The 21,100-nt window shown below is 38.0% G+C and overlaps 2 protein-coding genes across 2 annotated transcripts in view; both read left to right on the top strand.

The window, feature by feature from the left end:
• Positions 1–17,119, top strand: part of LOC148960161 (uncharacterized) — a 32,770-nt gene extending 15,651 nt beyond the window's left edge. The window contains exon 4 of the mRNA XM_089108818.1: positions 16,743–17,119. The gene's annotated coding sequence lies outside the window, so the exon portion shown is untranslated. The remainder of the gene's footprint in view (positions 1–16,742) is intronic.
• Positions 17,120–19,666: 2,547 nt separating this feature from the next.
• The window catches only part of LOC148960162 (uncharacterized), a 32,770-nt gene continuing 31,336 nt past the window's right edge, over positions 19,667–21,100 (top strand). Inside the window, exons 1-2 of the mRNA XM_089108817.1 lie at positions 19,667–19,928; positions 20,103–20,890. Coding sequence (XP_088964943.1) covers positions 19,910–19,928; positions 20,103–20,890 — 807 coding nt within the window. The 5' untranslated portion in view covers positions 19,667–19,909. The remainder of the gene's footprint in view (positions 19,929–20,102; positions 20,891–21,100) is intronic.

Below are 21,100 nucleotides of genomic sequence, written 5' to 3' on the forward strand. Positions count from 1 at the left end.
TTAGTTGATTTGGTGATATTTTAACATTCAGTTGTGTTATGGCACGAAAATAAGGAACTTGTGTGGATAAGGTTCTCTGTGCACCAGGACGGGGTGCAAAGTTCTATAGAATAAAATAATGAATTCTCTGTAACAGTTTGCCCCCGAAACAGTAAATAGTCTAGCGATTTGCTTTGTTGTGATTATCTTCTATGGTTTAGTTGATTTGGTGATATTTTAACATTCAGTTGTGTTATGGCACGAAAATAAGGAACTTGTGTGGATAAGGCTCTCTGTGCACCAGGACGGGGTGCAAGGTTCTATAGAATAGGATAATGGACTCTCTGTAACAGTTTGCCCCCGGAACAGTAAATAGTCTAGCGATTTGCTTTGTTGTGATTATCTTCTATGGTTTAGTTGATTTGGTGATATTTTAACATTCAGTTGTGTTATGGCACGAAAATAAGGAACTTGTGTGGATAAGGTTCTCTGTGCACCAGGACGGGGTGCAAGGTTCTATAGAATAAGATAATGAATTCTCTGTAACAGTTTGCCCCCGAAACAGTAAATAGTCTAGCGATTTGCTTTGTTGTGATTATCTTCTATGGTTTAGTTGATTTGGTGATATTTTAACATTCAGTTGTGTTATGGCACGAAAATAAGGAACTTGTGTGGATAAGGTTCTCTGTGCACCAGGACGGGGTGCAAGGTTCTATAGAATAGGATAATGGACTCTCTGTAACAGTTTGCCCCCGAAACAGTAAATAGTCTAGCGATTTGCTTTGTTGTGATTATCTTCTATGGTTTAGTTGATTTGGTGATATTTTAACATTCAGTTGTGTTATGGCACGAAAATAAGGAACTTGTGTGGATAAGGTTCTCTGTGCACCAGGACGGGGTGCAAGGTTCTATAGAATAGGATAATGGACTCTCTGTAACAGTTTGCCCCCGAAACAGTAAATAGTCTAGCGATTTGCTTTGTTTTGATTATCTTCTATGGTTTAGTTGATTTGGTGATATTTTAACATTCAGTTGTGTTATGGCACGAAAATAAGGAACTTGTGTGGATAAGGTTCTCTGTGCACCAGGACGGGGTGCAAGGTTCTATAGAATAAGATAATGAATTCTCTGTAACAGTTTGCCCCCGAAACAGTAAATAGTCTAGCGATTTGCTTTGTTGTGATTATCTTCTATGGTTTAGTTGATTTGGTGATATTTTAACATTCAGTTGTGTTATGGCACGAAAATAAGGAACTTGTGTGGATAAGGTTCTCTGTGCACCAGGACGGGGTGCAAAGTTCTATAGAATAAAATAATGAATTCTCTGTAACAGTTTGCCCCCGAAACAGTAAATAGTCTAGCGATTTGCTTTGTTGTGATTATCTTCTATGGTTTAGTTGATTTGGTGATATTTTAACATTCAGTTGTGTTATGGCACGAAAATAAGGAACTTGTGTGGATAAGGCTCTCTGTGCACCAGGACGGGGTGCAAGGTTCTATAGAATAGGATAATGGACTCTCTGTAACAGTTTGCCCCCGGAACAGTAAATAGTCTAGCGATTTGCTTTGTTGTGATTATCTTCTATGGTTTAGTTGATTTGGTGATATTTTAACATTCAGTTGTGTTATGGCACGAAAATAAGGAACTTGTGTGGATAAGGTTCTCTGTGCACCAGGACGGGGTGCAAGGTTCTATAGAATAAGATAATGAATTCTCTGTAACAGTTTGCCCCCGAAACAGTAAATAGTCTAGCGATTTGCTTTGTTGTGATTATCTTCTATGGTTTAGTTGATTTGGTGATATTTTAACATTCAGTTGTGTTATGGCACGAAAATAAGGAACTTGTGTGGATAAGGTTCTCTGTGCACCAGGACGGGGTGCAAGGTTCTATAGAATAAGATAATGAATTCTCTGTAACAGTTTGCCCCCGAAACAGTAAATAGTCTAGCGATTTGCTTTGTTGTGATTATCTTCTATGGTTTAGTTGATTTGGTGATATTTTAACATTCAGTTGTGTTATGGCACGAAAATAAGGAACTTGTGTGGATAAGGTTCTCTGTGCACCAGGACGGGGTGCAAGGTTCTATAGAATAGGATAATGGACTCTCTGTAACAGTTTGCCCCCGAAACAGTAAATAGTCTAGCGATTTGCTTTGTTGTGATTATCTTCTATGGTTTAGTTGATTTGGTGATATTTTAACATTCAGTTGTGTTATGGCACGAAAATAAGGAACTTGTGTGGATAAGGTTCTCTGTGCACCAGGACGGGGTGCAAGGTTCTATAGAATAGGATAATGGACTCTCTGTAACAGTTTGCCCCCGAAACAGTAAATAGTCTAGCGATTTGCTTTGTTGTGATTATCTTCTATGGTTTAGTTGATTTGGTGATATTTTAACATTCAGTTGTGTTATGGCACGAAAATAAGGAACTTGTGTGGATAAGGTTCTCTGTGCACCAGGACGGGGTGCAAGGTTCTATAGAATAGGATAATGGACTCTCTGTAACAGTTTGCCCCCGAAACAGTAAATAGTCTAGCGATTTGCTTTGTTGTGATTATCTTCTATGGTTTAGTTGATTTGGTGATATTTTAACATTCAGTTGTGTTATGGCACGAAAATAAGGAACTTGTGTGGATAAGGTTCTCTGTGCACCAGGACGGGGTGCAAGGTTCTATAGAATAGGATAATGGACTCTCTGTAACAGTTTGCCCCCGAAACAGTAAATAGTCTAGCGATTTGCTTTGTTGTGATTATCTTCTATGGTTTAGTTGATTTGGTGATATTTTAACATTCAGTTGTGTTATGGCACGAAAATAAGGAACTTGTGTGGATAAGGTTCTCTGTGCACCAGGACGGGGTGCAAAGTTCTATAGAATAAAATAATGAATTCTCTGTAACAGTTTGCCCCCGAAACAGTAAATAGTCTAGCGATTTGCTTTGTTGTGATTATCTTCTATGGTTTAGTTGATTTGGTGATATTTTAACATTCAGTTGTGTTATGGCACGAAAATAAGGAACTTGTGTGGATAAGGTTCTCTGTGCACCAGGACGGGGTGCAAGGTTCTATAGAATAGGATAATGGACTCTCTGTAACAGTTTGCCCCCGAAACAGTAAATAGTCTAGCGATTTGCTTTGTTGTGATTATCTTCTATGGTTTAGTTGATTTGGTGATATTTTAACATTCAGTTGTGTTATGGCACGAAAATAAGGAACTTGTGTGGATAAGGTTCTCTGTGCACCAGGACGGGGTGCAAGGTTCTATAGAATAAGATAATGAATTCTCTGTAACAGTTTGCCCCCGAAACAGTAAATAGTCTAGCGATTTGCTTTGTTGTGATTATCTTCTATGGTTTAGTTGATTTGGTGATATTTTAACATTCAGTTGTGTTATGGCACGAAAATAAGGAACTTGTGTGGATAAGGTTCTCTGTGCACCAGGACGGGGTGCAAGGTTCTATAGAATAGGATAATGGACTCTCTGTAACAGTTTGCCCCCGAAACAGTAAATAGTCTAGCGATTTGCTTTGTTGTGATTATCTTCTATGGTTTAGTTGATTTGGTGATATTTTAACATTCAGTTGTGTTATGGCACGAAAATAAGGAACTTGTGTGGATAAGGTTCTCTGTGCACCAGGACGGGGTGCAAGGTTCTATAGAATAGGATAATGGACTCTCTGTAACAGTTTGCCCCCGAAACAGTAAATAGTCTAGCGATTTGCTTTGTTGTGATTATCTTCTATGGTTTAGTTGATTTGGTGATATTTTAACATTCAGTTGTGTTATGGCACGAAAATAAGGAACTTGTGTGGATAAGGTTCTCTGTGCAACAGGACGGAGTGCAAGGTTCTATAGAATAGGATAATGGACTCTCTGTAACAGTTTGCCCCCGAAACAGTAAATAGTCTAGCGATTTGCTTTGTTGTGATTATCTTCTATGGTTTAGTTGATTTGGTGATATTTTAACATTCAGTTGTGTTATGGCACGAAAATAAGGAACTTGTGTGGATAAGGTTCTCTGTGCACCAGGACGGGGTGCAAGGTTCTATAGAATAAGATAATGAATTCTCTGTAACAGTTTGCCCCCGAAACAGTAAATAGTCTAGCGATTTGCTTTGTTGTGATTATCTTCTATGGTTTAGTTGATTTGGTGATATTTTAACATTCAGTTGTGTTATGGCACGAAAATAAGGAACTTGTGTGGATAAGGTTCTCTGTGCACCAGGACGGGGTGCAAAGTTCTATAGAATAAAATAATGAATTCTCTGTAACAGTTTGCCCCCGAAACAGTAAATAGTCTAGCGATTTGCTTTGTTGTGATTATCTTCTATGGTTTAGTTGATTTGGTGATATTTTAACATTCAGTTGTGTTATGGCACGAAAATAAGGAACTTGTGTGGATAAGGCTCTCTGTGCACCAGGACGGGGTGCAAGGTTCTATAGAATAGGATAATGGACTCTCTGTAACAGTTTGCCCCCGGAACAGTAAATAGTCTAGCGATTTGCTTTGTTGTGATTATCTTCTATGGTTTAGTTGATTTGGTGATATTTTAACATTCAGTTGTGTTATGGCACGAAAATAAGGAACTTGTGTGGATAAGGTTCTCTGTGCACCAGGACGGGGTGCAAGGTTCTATAGAATAAGATAATGAATTCTCTGTAACAGTTTGCCCCCGAAACAGTAAATAGTCTAGCGATTTGCTTTGTTGTGATTATCTTCTATGGTTTAGTTGATTTGGTGATATTTTAACATTCAGTTGTGTTATGGCACGAAAATAAGGAACTTGTGTGGATAAGGTTCTCTGTGCACCAGGACGGGGTGCAAGGTTCTATAGAATAAGATAATGAATTCTCTGTAACAGTTTGCCCCCGAAACAGTAAATAGTCTAGCGATTTGCTTTGTTGTGATTATCTTCTATGGTTTAGTTGATTTGGTGATATTTTAACATTCAGTTGTGTTATGGCACGAAAATAAGGAACTTGTGTGGATAAGGTTCTCTGTGCACCAGGACGGGGTGCAAGGTTCTATAGAATAGGATAATGGACTCTCTGTAACAGTTTGCCCCCGAAACAGTAAATAGTCTAGCGATTTGCTTTGTTGTGATTATCTTCTATGGTTTAGTTGATTTGGTGATATTTTAACATTCAGTTGTGTTATGGCACGAAAATAAGGAACTTGTGTGGATAAGGTTCTCTGTGCACCAGGACGGGGTGCAAGGTTCTATAGAATAGGATAATGGACTCTCTGTAACAGTTTGCCCCCGAAACAGTAAATAGTCTAGCGATTTGCTTTGTTGTGATTATCTTCTATGGTTTAGTTGATTTGGTGATATTTTAACATTCAGTTGTGTTATGGCACGAAAATAAGGAACTTGTGTGGATAAGGTTCTCTGTGCACCAGGACGGGGTGCAAGGTTCTATAGAATAAGATAATGGACTCTCTGTAACAGTTTGCCCCCGAAACAGTAAATAGTCTAGCGATTTGCTTTGTTGTGATTATCTTCTATGGTTTAGTTGATTTGGTGATATTTTAACATTCAGTTGTGTTATGGCACGAAAATAAGGAACTTGTGTGGATAAGGTTCTCTGTGCACCAGGACGGGGTGCAAGGTTCTATAGAATAGGATAATGGACTCTCTGTAACAGTTTGCCCCCGAAACAGTAAATAGTCTAGCGATTTGCTTTGTTGTGATTATCTTCTATGGTTTAGTTGATTTGGTGATATTTTAACATTCAGTTGTGTTATGGCACGAAAATAAGGAACTTGTGTGGATAAGGTTCTCTGTGCACCAGGACGGGGTGCAAGGTTCTATAGAATAGGATAATGGACTCTCTGTAACAGTTTGCCCCCGAAACAGTAAATAGTCTAGCGATTTGCTTTGTTTTGATTATCTTCTATGGTTTAGTTGATTTGGTGATATTTTAACATTCAGTTGTGTTATGGCACGAAAATAAGGAACTTGTGTGGATAAGGTTCTCTGTGCACCAGGACGGGGTGCAAGGTTCTATAGAATAAGATAATGAATTCTCTGTAACAGTTTGCCCCCGAAACAGTAAATAGTCTAGCGATTTGCTTTGTTGTGATTATCTTCTATGGTTTAGTTGATTTGGTGATATTTTAACATTCAGTTGTGTTATGGCACGAAAATAAGGAACTTGTGTGGATAAGGTTCTCTGTGCACCAGGACGGGGTGCAAAGTTCTATAGAATAAAATAATGAATTCTCTGTAACAGTTTGCCCCCGAAACAGTAAATAGTCTAGCGATTTGCTTTGTTGTGATTATCTTCTATGGTTTAGTTGATTTGGTGATATTTTAACATTCAGTTGTGTTATGGCACGAAAATAAGGAACTTGTGTGGATAAGGCTCTCTGTGCACCAGGACGGGGTGCAAGGTTCTATAGAATAGGATAATGGACTCTCTGTAACAGTTTGCCCCCGGAACAGTAAATAGTCTAGCGATTTGCTTTGTTGTGATTATCTTCTATGGTTTAGTTGATTTGGTGATATTTTAACATTCAGTTGTGTTATGGCACGAAAATAAGGAACTTGTGTGGATAAGGTTCTCTGTGCACCAGGACGGGGTGCAAGGTTCTATAGAATAAGATAATGAATTCTCTGTAACAGTTTGCCCCCGAAACAGTAAATAGTCTAGCGATTTGCTTTGTTGTGATTATCTTCTATGGTTTAGTTGATTTGGTGATATTTTAACATTCAGTTGTGTTATGGCACGAAAATAAGGAACTTGTGTGGATAAGGTTCTCTGTGCACCAGGACGGGGTGCAAGGTTCTATAGAATAAGATAATGAATTCTCTGTAACAGTTTGCCCCCGAAACAGTAAATAGTCTAGCGATTTGCTTTGTTGTGATTATCTTCTATGGTTTAGTTGATTTGGTGATATTTTAACATTCAGTTGTGTTATGGCACGAAAATAAGGAACTTGTGTGGATAAGGTTCTCTGTGCACCAGGACGGGGTGCAAGGTTCTATAGAATAGGATAATGGACTCTCTGTAACAGTTTGCCCCCGAAACAGTAAATAGTCTAGCGATTTGCTTTGTTGTGATTATCTTCTATGGTTTAGTTGATTTGGTGATATTTTAACATTCAGTTGTGTTATGGCACGAAAATAAGGAACTTGTGTGGATAAGGTTCTCTGTGCACCAGGACGGGGTGCAAGGTTCTATAGAATAGGATAATGGACTCTCTGTAACAGTTTGCCCCCGAAACAGTAAATAGTCTAGCGATTTGCTTTGTTGTGATTATCTTCTATGGTTTAGTTGATTTGGTGATATTTTAACATTCAGTTGTGTTATGGCACGAAAATAAGGAACTTGTGTGGATAAGGTTCTCTGTGCACCAGGACGGGGTGCAAGGTTCTATAGAATAGGATAATGGACTCTCTGTAACAGTTTGCCCCCGAAACAGTAAATAGTCTAGCGATTTGCTTTGTTGTGATTATCTTCTATGGTTTAGTTGATTTGGTGATATTTTAACATTCAGTTGTGTTATGGCACGAAAATAAGGAACTTGTGTGGATAAGGTTCTCTGTGCACCAGGACGGGGTGCAAGGTTCTATAGAATAAGATAATGGACTCTCTGTAACAGTTTGCCCCCGAAACAGTAAATAGTCTAGCGATTTGCTTTGTTGTGATTATCTTCTATGGTTTAGTTGATTTGGTGATATTTTAACATTCAGTTGTGTTATGGCACGAAAATAAGGAACTTGTGTGGATAAGGTTCTCTGTGCACCAGGACGGGGTGCAAGGTTCTATAGAATAGGATAATGGACTCTCTGTAACAGTTTGCCCCCGAAACAGTAAATAGTCTAGCGATTTGCTTTGTTGTGATTATCTTCTATGGTTTAGTTGATTTGGTGATATTTTAACATTCAGTTGTGTTATGGCACGAAAATAAGGAACTTGTGTGGATAAGGTTCTCTGTGCACCAGGACGGGGTGCAAGGTTCTATAGAATAGGATAATGGACTCTCTGTAACAGTTTGCCCCCGAAACAGTAAATAGTCTAGCGATTTGCTTTGTTGTGATTATCTTCTATGGTTTAGTTGATTTGGTGATATTTTAACATTCAGTTGTGTTATGGCACGAAAATAAGGAACTTGTGTGGATAAGGTTCTCTGTGCACCAGGACGGGGTGCAAGGTTCTATAGAATAAGATAATGAATTCTCTGTAACAGTTTGCCCCCGAAACAGTAAATAGTCTAGCGATTTGCTTTGTTGTGATTATCTTCTATGGTTTAGTTGATTTGGTGATATTTTAACATTCAGTTGTGTTATGGCACGAAAATAAGGAACTTGTGTGGATAAGGTTCTCTGTGCACCAGGACGGGGTGCAAAGTTCTATAGAATAAAATAATGAATTCTCTGTAACAGTTTGCCCCCGAAACAGTAAATAGTCTAGCGATTTGCTTTGTTGTGATTATCTTCTATGGTTTAGTTGATTTGGTGATATTTTAACATTCAGTTGTGTTATGGCACGAAAATAAGGAACTTGTGTGGATAAGGCTCTCTGTGCACCAGGACGGGGTGCAAGGTTCTATAGAATAGGATAATGGACTCTCTGTAACAGTTTGCCCCCGGAACAGTAAATAGTCTAGCGATTTGCTTTGTTGTGATTATCTTCTATGGTTTAGTTGATTTGGTGATATTTTAACATTCAGTTGTGTTATGGCACGAAAATAAGGAACTTGTGTGGATAAGGTTCTCTGTGCACCAGGACGGGGTGCAAGGTTCTATAGAATAAGATAATGAATTCTCTGTAACAGTTTGCCCCCGAAACAGTAAATAGTCTAGCGATTTGCTTTGTTGTGATTATCTTCTATGGTTTAGTTGATTTGGTGATATTTTAACATTCAGTTGTGTTATGGCACGAAAATAAGGAACTTGTGTGGATAAGGTTCTCTGTGCACCAGGACGGGGTGCAAGGTTCTATAGAATAAGATAATGAATTCTCTGTAACAGTTTGCCCCCGAAACAGTAAATAGTCTAGCGATTTGCTTTGTTGTGATTATCTTCTATGGTTTAGTTGATTTGGTGATATTTTAACATTCAGTTGTGTTATGGCACGAAAATAAGGAACTTGTGTGGATAAGGTTCTCTGTGCACCAGGACGGGGTGCAAGGTTCTATAGAATAGGATAATGGACTCTCTGTAACAGTTTGCCCCCGAAACAGTAAATAGTCTAGCGATTTGCTTTGTTGTGATTATCTTCTATGGTTTAGTTGATTTGGTGATATTTTAACATTCAGTTGTGTTATGGCACGAAAATAAGGAACTTGTGTGGATAAGGTTCTCTGTGCACCAGGACGGGGTGCAAGGTTCTATAGAATAGGATAATGGACTCTCTGTAACAGTTTGCCCCCGAAACAGTAAATAGTCTAGCGATTTGCTTTGTTGTGATTATCTTCTATGGTTTAGTTGATTTGGTGATATTTTAACATTCAGTTGTGTTATGGCACGAAAATAAGGAACTTGTGTGGATAAGGTTCTCTGTGCACCAGGACGGGGTGCAAGGTTCTATAGAATAAGATAATGAATTCTCTGTAACAGTTTGCCCCCGAAACAGTAAATAGTCTAGCGATTTGCTTTGTTGTGATTATCTTCTATGGTTTAGTTGATTTGGTGATATTTTAACATTCAGTTGTGTTATGGCACGAAAATAAGGAACTTGTGTGGATAAGGTTCTCTGTGCACCAGGACGGGGTGCAAGGTTCTATAGAATAAGATAATGAATTCTCTGTAACAGTTTGCCCCCGAAACAGTAAATAGTCTAGCGATTTGCTTTGTTGTGATTATCTTCTATGGTTTAGTTGATTTGGTGATATTTTAACATTCAGTTGTGTTATGGCACGAAAATAAGGAACTTGTGTGGATAAGGTTCTCTGTGCACCAGGACGGGGTGCAAGGTTCTATAGAATAGGATAATGGACTCTCTGTAACAGTTTGCCCCCGAAACAGTAAATAGTCTAGCGATTTGCTTTGTTGTGATTATCTTCTATGGTTTAGTTGATTTGGTGATATTTTAACATTCAGTTGTGTTATGGCACGAAAATAAGGAACTTGTGTGGATAAGGTTCTCTGTGCAACAGGACGGAGTGCAAGGTTCTATAGAATAGGATAATGGACTCTCTGTAACAGTTTGCCCCCGAAACAGTAAATAGTCTAGCGATTTGCTTTGTTGTGATTATCTTCTATGGTTTAGTTGATTTGGTGATATTTTAACATTCAGTTGTGTTATGGCACGAAAATAAGGAACTTGTGTGGATAAGGTTCTCTGTGCACCAGGACGGGGTGCAAGGTTCTATAGAATAAGATAATGAATTCTCTGTAACAGTTTGCCCCCGAAACAGTAAATAGTCTAGCGATTTGCTTTGTTGTGATTATCTTCTATGGTTTAGTTGATTTGGTGATATTTTAACATTCAGTTGTGTTATGGCACGAAAATAAGGAACTTGTGTGGATAAGGTTCTCTGTGCACCAGGACGGGGTGCAAAGTTCTATAGAATAAAATAATGAATTCTCTGTAACAGTTTGCCCCCGAAACAGTAAATAGTCTAGCGATTTGCTTTGTTGTGATTATCTTCTATGGTTTAGTTGATTTGGTGATATTTTAACATTCAGTTGTGTTATGGCACGAAAATAAGGAACTTGTGTGGATAAGGCTCTCTGTGCACCAGGACGGGGTGCAAGGTTCTATAGAATAGGATAATGGACTCTCTGTAACAGTTTGCCCCCGGAACAGTAAATAGTCTAGCGATTTGCTTTGTTGTGATTATCTTCTATGGTTTAGTTGATTTGGTGATATTTTAACATTCAGTTGTGTTATGGCACGAAAATAAGGAACTTGTGTGGATAAGGTTCTCTGTGCACCAGGACGGGGTGCAAGGTTCTATAGAATAAGATAATGAATTCTCTGTAACAGTTTGCCCCCGAAACAGTAAATAGTCTAGCGATTTGCTTTGTTGTGATTATCTTCTATGGTTTAGTTGATTTGGTGATATTTTAACATTCAGTTGTGTTATGGCACGAAAATAAGGAACTTGTGTGGATAAGGTTCTCTGTGCACCAGGACGGGGTGCAAGGTTCTATAGAATAAGATAATGAATTCTCTGTAACAGTTTGCCCCCGAAACAGTAAATAGTCTAGCGATTTGCTTTGTTGTGATTATCTTCTATGGTTTAGTTGATTTGGTGATATTTTAACATTCAGTTGTGTTATGGCACGAAAATAAGGAACTTGTGTGGATAAGGTTCTCTGTGCACCAGGACGGGGTGCAAGGTTCTATAGAATAGGATAATGGACTCTCTGTAACAGTTTGCCCCCGAAACAGTAAATAGTCTAGCGATTTGCTTTGTTGTGATTATCTTCTATGGTTTAGTTGATTTGGTGATATTTTAACATTCAGTTGTGTTATGGCACGAAAATAAGGAACTTGTGTGGATAAGGTTCTCTGTGCACCAGGACGGGGTGCAAGGTTCTATAGAATAGGATAATGGACTCTCTGTAACAGTTTGCCCCCGAAACAGTAAATAGTCTAGCGATTTGCTTTGTTGTGATTATCTTCTATGGTTTAGTTGATTTGGTGATATTTTAACATTCAGTTGTGTTATGGCACGAAAATAAGGAACTTGTGTGGATAAGGTTCTCTGTGCACCAGGACGGGGTGCAAGGTTCTATAGAATAAGATAATGAATTCTCTGTAACAGTTTGCCCCCGAAACAGTAAATAGTCTAGCGATTTGCTTTGTTGTGATTATCTTCTATGGTTTAGTTGATTTGGTGATATTTTAACATTCAGTTGTGTTATGGCACGAAAATAAGGAACTTGTGTGGATAAGGTTCTCTGTGCACCAGGACGGGGTGCAAGGTTCTATAGAATAAGATAATGAATTCTCTGTAACAGTTTGCCCCCGAAACAGTAAATAGTCTAGCGATTTGCTTTGTTGTGATTATCTTCTATGGTTTAGTTGATTTGGTGATATTTTAACATTCAGTTGTGTTATGGCACGAAAATAAGGAACTTGTGTGGATAAGGTTCTCTGTGCACCAGGACGGGGTGCAAGGTTCTATAGAATAGGATAATGGACTCTCTGTAACAGTTTGCCCCCGAAACAGTAAATAGTCTAGCGATTTGCTTTGTTGTGATTATCTTCTATGGTTTAGTTGATTTGGTGATATTTTAACATTCAGTTGTGTTATGGCACGAAAATAAGGAACTTGTGTGGATAAGGTTCTCTGTGCACCAGGACGGGGTGCAAGGTTCTATAGAATAGGATAATGGACTCTCTGTAACAGTTTGCCCCCGAAACAGTAAATAGTCTAGCGATTTGCTTTGTTGTGATTATCTTCTATGGTTTAGTTGATTTGGTGATATTTTAACATTCAGTTGTGTTATGGCACGAAAATAAGGAACTTGTGTGGATAAGGTTCTCTGTGCACCAGGACGGGGTGCAAGGTTCTATAGAATAAGATAATGGACTCTCTGTAACAGTTTGCCCCCGAAACAGTAAATAGTCTAGCGATTTGCTTTGTTGTGATTATCTTCTATGGTTTAGTTGATTTGGTGATATTTTAACATTCAGTTGTGTTATGGCACGAAAATAAGGAACTTGTGTGGATAAGGTTCTCTGTGCACCAGGACGGGGTGCAAGGTTCTATAGAATAAGATAATGAATTCTCTGTAACAGTTTGCCCCCGAAACAGTAAATAGTCTAGCGATTTGCTTTGTTGTGATTATCTTCTATGGTTTAGTTGATTTGGTGATATTTTAACATTCAGTTGTGTTATGGCACGAAAATAAGGAACTTGTGTGGATAAGGTTCTCTGTGCACCAGGACGGGGTGCAAGGTTCTATAGAATAGGATAATGGACTCTCTGTAACAGTTTGCCCCCGAAACAGTAAATAGTCTAGCGATTTGCTTTGTTGTGATTATCTTCTATGGTTTAGTTGATTTGGTGATATTTTAACATTCAGTTGTGTTATGGCACGAAAATAAGGAACTTGTGTGGATAAGGTTCTCTGTGCACCAGGACGGGGTGCAAGGTTCTATAGAATAGGATAATGGACTCTCTGTAACAGTTTGCCCCCGAAACAGTAAATAGTCTAGCGATTTGCTTTGTTGTGATTATCTTCTATGGTTTAGTTGATTTGGTGATATTTTAACATTCAGTTGTGTTATGGCACGAAAATAAGGAACTTGTGTGGATAAGGTTCTCTGTGCACCAGGACGGGGTGCAAGGTTCTATAGAATAGGATAATGGACTCTCTGTAACAGTTTGCCCCCGAAACAGTAAATAGTCTAGCGATTTGCTTTGTTGTGATTATCTTCTATGGTTTAGTTGATTTGGTGATATTTTAACATTCAGTTGTGTTATGGCACGAAAATAAGGAACTTGTGTGGATAAGGTTCTCTGTGCACCAGGACGGGGTGCAAAGTTCTATAGAATAAAATAATGAATTCTCTGTAACAGTTTGCCCCCGAAACAGTAAATAGTCTAGCGATTTGCTTTGTTGTGATTATCTTCTATGGTTTAGTTGATTTGGTGATATTTTAACATTCAGTTGTGTTATGGCACGAAAATAAGGAACTTGTGTGGATAAGGCTCTCTGTGCACCAGGACGGGGTGCAAGGTTCTATAGAATAGGATAATGGACTCTCTGTAACAGTTTGCCCCCGGAACAGTAAATAGTCTAGCGATTTGCTTTGTTGTGATTATCTTCTATGGTTTAGTTGATTTGGTGATATTTTAACATTCAGTTGTGTTATGGCACGAAAATAAGGAACTTGTGTGGATAAGGTTCTCTGTGCACCAGGACGGGGTGCAAGGTTCTATAGAATAAGATAATGAATTCTCTGTAACAGTTTGCCCCCGAAACAGTAAATAGTCTAGCGATTTGCTTTGTTGTGATTATCTTCTATGGTTTAGTTGATTTGGTGATATTTTAACATTCAGTTGTGTTATGGCACGAAAATAAGGAACTTGTGTGGATAAGGTTCTCTGTGCACCAGGACGGGGTGCAAGGTTCTATAGAATAAGATAATGAATTCTCTGTAACAGTTTGCCCCCGAAACAGTAAATAGTCTAGCGATTTGCTTTGTTGTGATTATCTTCTATGGTTTAGTTGATTTGGTGATATTTTAACATTCAGTTGTGTTATGGCACGAAAATAAGGAACTTGTGTGGATAAGGTTCTCTGTGCACCAGGACGGGGTGCAAGGTTCTATAGAATAGGATAATGGACTCTCTGTAACAGTTTGCCCCCGAAACAGTAAATAGTCTAGCGATTTGCTTTGTTGTGATTATCTTCTATGGTTTAGTTGATTTGGTGATATTTTAACATTCAGTTGTGTTATGGCACGAAAATAAGGAACTTGTGTGGATAAGGTTCTCTGTGCACCAGGACGGGGTGCAAGGTTCTATAGAATAGGATAATGGACTCTCTGTAACAGTTTGCCCCCGAAACAGTAAATAGTCTAGCGATTTGCTTTGTTGTGATTATCTTCTATGGTTTAGTTGATTTGGTGATATTTTAACATTCAGTTGTGTTATGGCACGAAAATAAGGAACTTGTGTGGATAAGGTTCTCTGTGCACCAGGACGGGGTGCAAGGTTCTATAGAATAAGATAATGAATTCTCTGTAACAGTTTGCCCCCGAAACAGTAAATAGTCTAGCGATTTGCTTTGTTGTGATTATCTTCTATGGTTTAGTTGATTTGGTGATATTTTAACATTCAGTTGTGTTATGGCACGAAAATAAGGAACTTGTGTGGATAAGGTTCTCTGTGCACCAGGACGGGGTGCAAGGTTCTATAGAATAAGATAATGAATTCTCTGTAACAGTTTGCCCCCGAAACAGTAAATAGTCTAGCGATTTGCTTTGTTGTGATTATCTTCTATGGTTTAGTTGATTTGGTGATATTTTAACATTCAGTTGTGTTATGGCACGAAAATAAGGAACTTGTGTGGATAAGGTTCTCTGTGCACCAGGACGGGGTGCAAGGTTCTATAGAATAGGATAATGGACTCTCTGTAACAGTTTGCCCCCGAAACAGTAAATAGTCTAGCGATTTGCTTTGTTGTGATTATCTTCTATGGTTTAGTTGATTTGGTGATATTTTAACATTCAGTTGTGTTATGGCACGAAAATAAGGAACTTGTGTGGATAAGGTTCTCTGTGCACCAGGACGGGGTGCAAGGTTCTATAGAATAGGATAATGGACTCTCTGTAACAGTTTGCCCCCGAAACAGTAAATAGTCTAGCGATTTGCTTTGTTGTGATTATCTTCTATGGTTTAGTTGATTTGGTGATATTTTAACATTCAGTTGTGTTATGGCACGAAAATAAGGAACTTGTGTGGATAAGGTTCTCTGTGCACCAGGACGGGGTGCAAGGTTCTATAGAATAAGATAATGGACTCTCTGTAACAGTTTGCCCCCGAAACAGTAAATAGTCTAGCGATTTGCTTTGTTGTGATTATCTTCTATGGTTTAGTTGATTTGGTGATATTTTAACATTCAGTTGTGTTATGGCACGAAAATAAGGAACTTGTGTGGATAAGGTTCTCTGTGCACCAGGACGGGGTGCAAGGTTCTATAGAATAAGATAATGAATTCTCTGTAACAGTTTGCCCCCGAAACAGTAAATAGTCTAGCGATTTGCTTTGTTGTGATTATCTTCTATGGTTTAGTTGATTTGGTGATATTTTAACATTCAGTTGTGTTATGGCACGAAAATAAGGAACTTGTGTGGATAAGGTTCTCTGTGCACCAGGACGGGGTGCAAGGTTCTATAGAATAGGATAATGGACTCTCTGTAACAGTTTGCCCCCGAAACAGTAAATAGTCTAGCGATTTGCTTTGTTGTGATTATCTTCTATGGTTTAGTTGATTTGGTGATATTTTAACATTCAGTTGTGTTATGGCACGAAAATAAGGAACTTGTGTGGATAAGGTTCTCTGTGCACCAGGACGGGGTGCAAGGTTCTATAGAATAGGATAATGGACTCTCTGTAACAGTTTGCCCCCGAAACAGTAAATAGTCTAGCGATTTGCTTTGTTGTGATTATCTTCTATGGTTTAGTTGATTTGGTGATATTTTAACATTCAGTTGTGTTATGGCACGAAAATAAGGAACTTGTGTGGATAAGGTTCTCTGTGCACCAGGACGGGGTGCAAGGTTCTATAGAATAGGATAATGGACTCTCTGTAACAGTTTGCCCCCGAAACAGTAAATAGTCTAGCGATTTGCTTTGTTGTGATTATCTTCTATGGTTTAGTTGATTTGGTGATATTTTAACATTCAGTTGTGTTATGGCACGAAAATAAGGAACTTGTGTGGATAAGGTTCTCTGTGCACCAGGACGGGGTGCAAAGTTCTATAGAATAAAATAATGAATTCTCTGTAACAGTTTGCCCCCGAAACAGTAAATAGTCTAGCGATTTGCTTTGTTGTGATTATCTTCTATGGTTTAGTTGATTTGGTGATATTTTAACATTCAGTTGTGTTATGGCACGAAAATAAGGAACTTGTGTGGATAAGGTTCTCTGTGCACCAGGACGGGGTGCAAAGTTCTATAGAATAAAATAATGAATTCTCTGTAACAGTTTGCCCCCGAAACAGTAAATAGTCTAGCGATTTGCTTTGTTGTGATTATCTTCTATGGTTTAGTTGATTTGGTGATATTTTAACATTCAGTTGTGTTATCCGTTAAACCCTAGTTATTTATTAAAATTTTATTTTTGATAGACGTCAGAGCAATAGCAGAACAACATCAATTCATTGGCGGATCATAAGGAGCTGGAGAATGAAGAAGTCCGTGACTTTTATGTAGTTTAATTCTCTTTCGATATATAATTTTCTATAAAAATAATAAGTTTCGGTATATATCACGTAGGCCTATCAATTTTAACTTGAACAAGTAAAATATGTACGGTGCTTGTAGTACTTCACCCAAATAACGATAGTATAATGAGCGAATAAGTTCAGTACCAGATTGGTTGTAACAACACGTTTTTTCCCGTATAAACTTGTTATTATTAATTATAACAATACGTCATATTAGCAAGTTTTTATGAATGTTAAATTAAGTGTTGTTTTTTGTCAAACAAGAATTTATCAAGGTTTTTTATTGTGTTCTTTTGTTCATCCTTTGCTCGTGATACCAGCTGTAAATTTATTTTCTTACCACTGTATCGAAAACGAAGTTCCTCTTGAAGGATAGGTAATAAAGATGGAAGAGGGAGACTGGGGCCGGGGGAGCAGATGCTTCAGAGGGGTCCGAGTGGTACGAGTGTCCGAATGGAAATTTCAAAATCGCAATTACTCCTGAAACTCTGTATTTAAAAAATCATCCATAAGGGTTTATGACTATGACTTATAAAGTGCATGCTGTGTAAGTTTGCTGTAACTGCGAACGCCTATGTCACTGCGCATATCTGTTACTGACTCACACGACATAAGTTAACAAGAATGCATTTAACAGCTCTTTTGTTTTATGCTGTGGGAAATTATGTGAGTATGAAATTTGCTAAAACTGTTTCCTTTGATTGTATTCCCAATTCTAACTACAGTTTGTTTGTTTATTTCGATAGCCATAGGAAATAATCCGTGTGATAAAGTTACTAAAACTGTTTCTTTTGATTGTATTCCCAATTCTAACTACAGTTTGTTTGTTTATTTTGATAGCCATAGGAAATAATCCGTGTATTAAATTTACCAAAACTGTTTCTTTTGATAGTATTCTCAATTCTAACTACAATTTGTTTGTTTATTTTGATAACCATAGCTATGTTGACTGTTTGTTATATAAGAGTGTGTTCCAACTAACGTTTCAGAATTACTGTGAATTTGCTGAAGTGTAGTTGCAATTTTCGATTGATGAAATAAAAGCAGATGTTGATACAAAGTCTCCAACGTGGATATAAGAACCAGAAAGTATATTGTACAGTTCACGAATAAACGCGAACCAAATCATTAATTCAATCCTCGTCAGCTGAGGTGAGACAATAAAATTGGTTTATCTATTCATTAGGTGAGTTTATTTCCAGATTATCAAAAACTTCAATAGTTCCTACTGTTTGTATTTTTTGCAATCAATTTCACCGGCAACGGCAACGCAATTCACCAGAATTCTTTTGAACAAGTGCAAATCTTTAGAACTTGACAACAGATACTTTTAATATACACCTTGTATTTGATGTTTAAACTTGTTATGCATAAAATTCTATCTGGTTTCATCATCAGTTGTCTTGTTACCAGTTTCCTCTATGATATTAGAAACATTTAGCCAGAATTGCGCTTTAATGTAACTAGTTTGACTAGGGCTAGCTCCCGTTGAAACCAGATTGTTTAAACCAAATAACTTTTTTATCTGGTTACATCATGTAACCAGTTGTCTTCCAGCCTGTTTTGTCAATGTAACCAGATGCATATAACCCGAATTGCGTTTCTATAAGAAAAGCTTCATTGGGGCTTAGTTCGGGTGTGACCAAATTTCTAAACTGATTTCTCTAACCTGGTTTTTCATTTATTTTACGTAGTTTGATGCGCGTAGCGAGATTGCTTATATCTGGTTACATCTTAAACTTGTTTCACAAAATTAGGGTAAAACTATTGCCAGAGTTAGGTCAAAATTTTAGAATCTTCTTTTTGGCAGCATCTCTCGTGATAAGGGACGAGGGGGGTGCCGCATTCCATAAAGGGAAGGTCTGCTTGTAGTTTGCTGCATTCGCAGCCCGGGGGGGGGGGGGTCCAGTCCGTTTGATTTTATGTTTAAACTTGTTATGCATAAAATTCTATCTGGTTTCATCATGAAACCAGTTGTCTTGTAACCAGTTTCCTCTATCATATTAGAAACATTTAGCCAGAATTGCGCTTTAATGTAACTAGTTTGACTAGGGCTAGCTCCCGTTGAAACCAGATTGTTTAAACCAAATAACTTTTTTATCTGGTTACATCATTGACCAGTTGTCTTCCAGCCTGTTTTGTCGATGTAACCAGATGCATGCAACCAGAATTGAGTTTTATGAAAGAGTGTCAATAATATTAAACGAGTTTCAATAAGGCTAGTTCCCGTTGAAAGCAGATCGTTTAAACCAGATGGTTTTTCTATCTGGTTACATCATGTAACCAGTTGTCTTCCAGCCGGTTTTTTCGATGTAACCAGATGCATGCAACCAGAATTGATATTTATGAAAGAGTTTCAATAATATAAAACGAGTTTCAATAAGGCTAGTTCCCGTTGAAAGCAGCGCGTTTTAACCAGATGACTTTTTTATCTGGTTACATAATGTAACCAGTTGTCTTCCAGCTTGTTTTGTCAATGTAACCAGATGCATATAACAAGAATTGCGTTTTATGAAAGAGTGTCAGTAATATTAAACGAGTTTCAATAAGGCTAGTTCCCGTTGAAAGCAGATCGTTTAAACCAGATGGTTTTTCTATCTGGTTACATCATGTAACCAGTTGTCTTCCAGCCGGTTTTTTCGATGTAACCAGATGCATGCTACCAGAATTGATATTTATGAAAGAGTTTCAATAATATAAAACGAGTTTCAATAAGGCTAGTCCCCGTTGAAAGCAGCGCGTTTTAACCAGATGACTTTTTTATCTGGTTACATCATGTAACCAGTTGTCTTCCAGCTTGTTTTGTCAATGTAACCAGATGCATATAACTAGAATTGCGTTTTTATAAGAAAAGCTTCATTGGGGCTTGGTTCGGGTGTGACCAAATTTCTAAACCGAATTTCTCTAACCTGGTTTTCCATTTATTTCACGTATTTTGATGGGCGTAGTGAGATCGCGGGGCGATAGAGTAGAAAAAAGTATTTGTAGCAAAACATCATAATTTCCTTTTATTGAATCAGCATATTTTCCTTGTAGGATCAAGCAATTGTCCCTCGTTAAAGAACGAAATGGATTCAAATTTTCATGGCAAGTTGTTTCCTTATCGTTAATTATTTACAATAGAAAGGATGTTTTCTCACAGATTGATGGTCGAAACATATACTTTTGCAACAAGACTTTTTCAACACGATTGCATTTTGTTATCAGTTTTCTTGGAACCAGTTTCCTTTTTATACATGTAACCAGAATATTTTTATTTAGAACCTACCAAAATTCTGGACAGAGATCTGTTTGAAATTGATGGAAATCAATACGTGGCACTGGCGGACGTTAAAACAGATTTCCAGCACATGACTGGATCAGCCTTCAAAACCATGCTCCACCGAATGGGTATAAGGGCTAGATTAGCCCAAGGGACGATATGTGCAAAGCTGCAGTCACGTTTTGGAAAACAGAAAGGGGGACACTGGCTGATAGATATGGGAGATTTTCAAAAACTTAACAGCAAACACAAACAGCAAATCTTCAAACAGCTCCAAAGCACCACAACGATTGAAGCAAACGATAAAATTTCAACGAATGAAATGTGCGGGGAGGCCACAAACTCCATGACTGATGTGGAATCTTTCGAAGATGTTAGAATGGAAGACTACAGCGTTAATTACCGAGATCCACACAATAGTACACATGAAGCTGTTAATAATGAGTTTCCGAAAATTGCTGAATTCTACAGCAAGGTAATCAATCCAGAACGGCCCACTGGAAAAATTGCAGAGGCAACAGTGAAAAAGATCATTGGTAAAGCAAAAGAATACTTTATTTTTGTTGCAGAGACAGAAACACGGAGTCCAAACATTGAAGATTGCCTTAACACGAAAAAAGTGGATGCTTTCGTGCAAACGCGATTGGCCAAACCCTTAAGCTACGGCACGGTGGCAGGCTATGTACAATCGATTTTATATATTGCCAAATATGTGAAGAGAAATAGCGGAAACCTTATGGAAATAAAAGAGATTGTGCAGCTGAAAAGAATACAGTCTCAGCTGCAGGTAAGCATTTAATTTGAAGTCATCTACTTCAGAGTTTATATCTACGTTTCAAGTGAACTAAGAACGGCCAAAGTGACCAAGATTGCCAAATTATCGTCGTCCAATAGCGAATTTGATATAAAATATGCTTTGAAAAGATTACAGCGTTGGTTGTGCTGTCGGTTACTTCTACGCTTTACGCACTTTGTATGCATTTTCCTTCTTGATGGT

Source organism: Rhopilema esculentum, chromosome 6 (assembly GCF_057945365.1).
Source record: "Rhopilema esculentum isolate cy_ngs chromosome 6, ASM5794536v1, whole genome shotgun sequence".
Classification (NCBI taxonomy): domain Eukaryota; kingdom Metazoa; phylum Cnidaria; class Scyphozoa; order Rhizostomeae; family Rhizostomatidae; genus Rhopilema; species Rhopilema esculentum.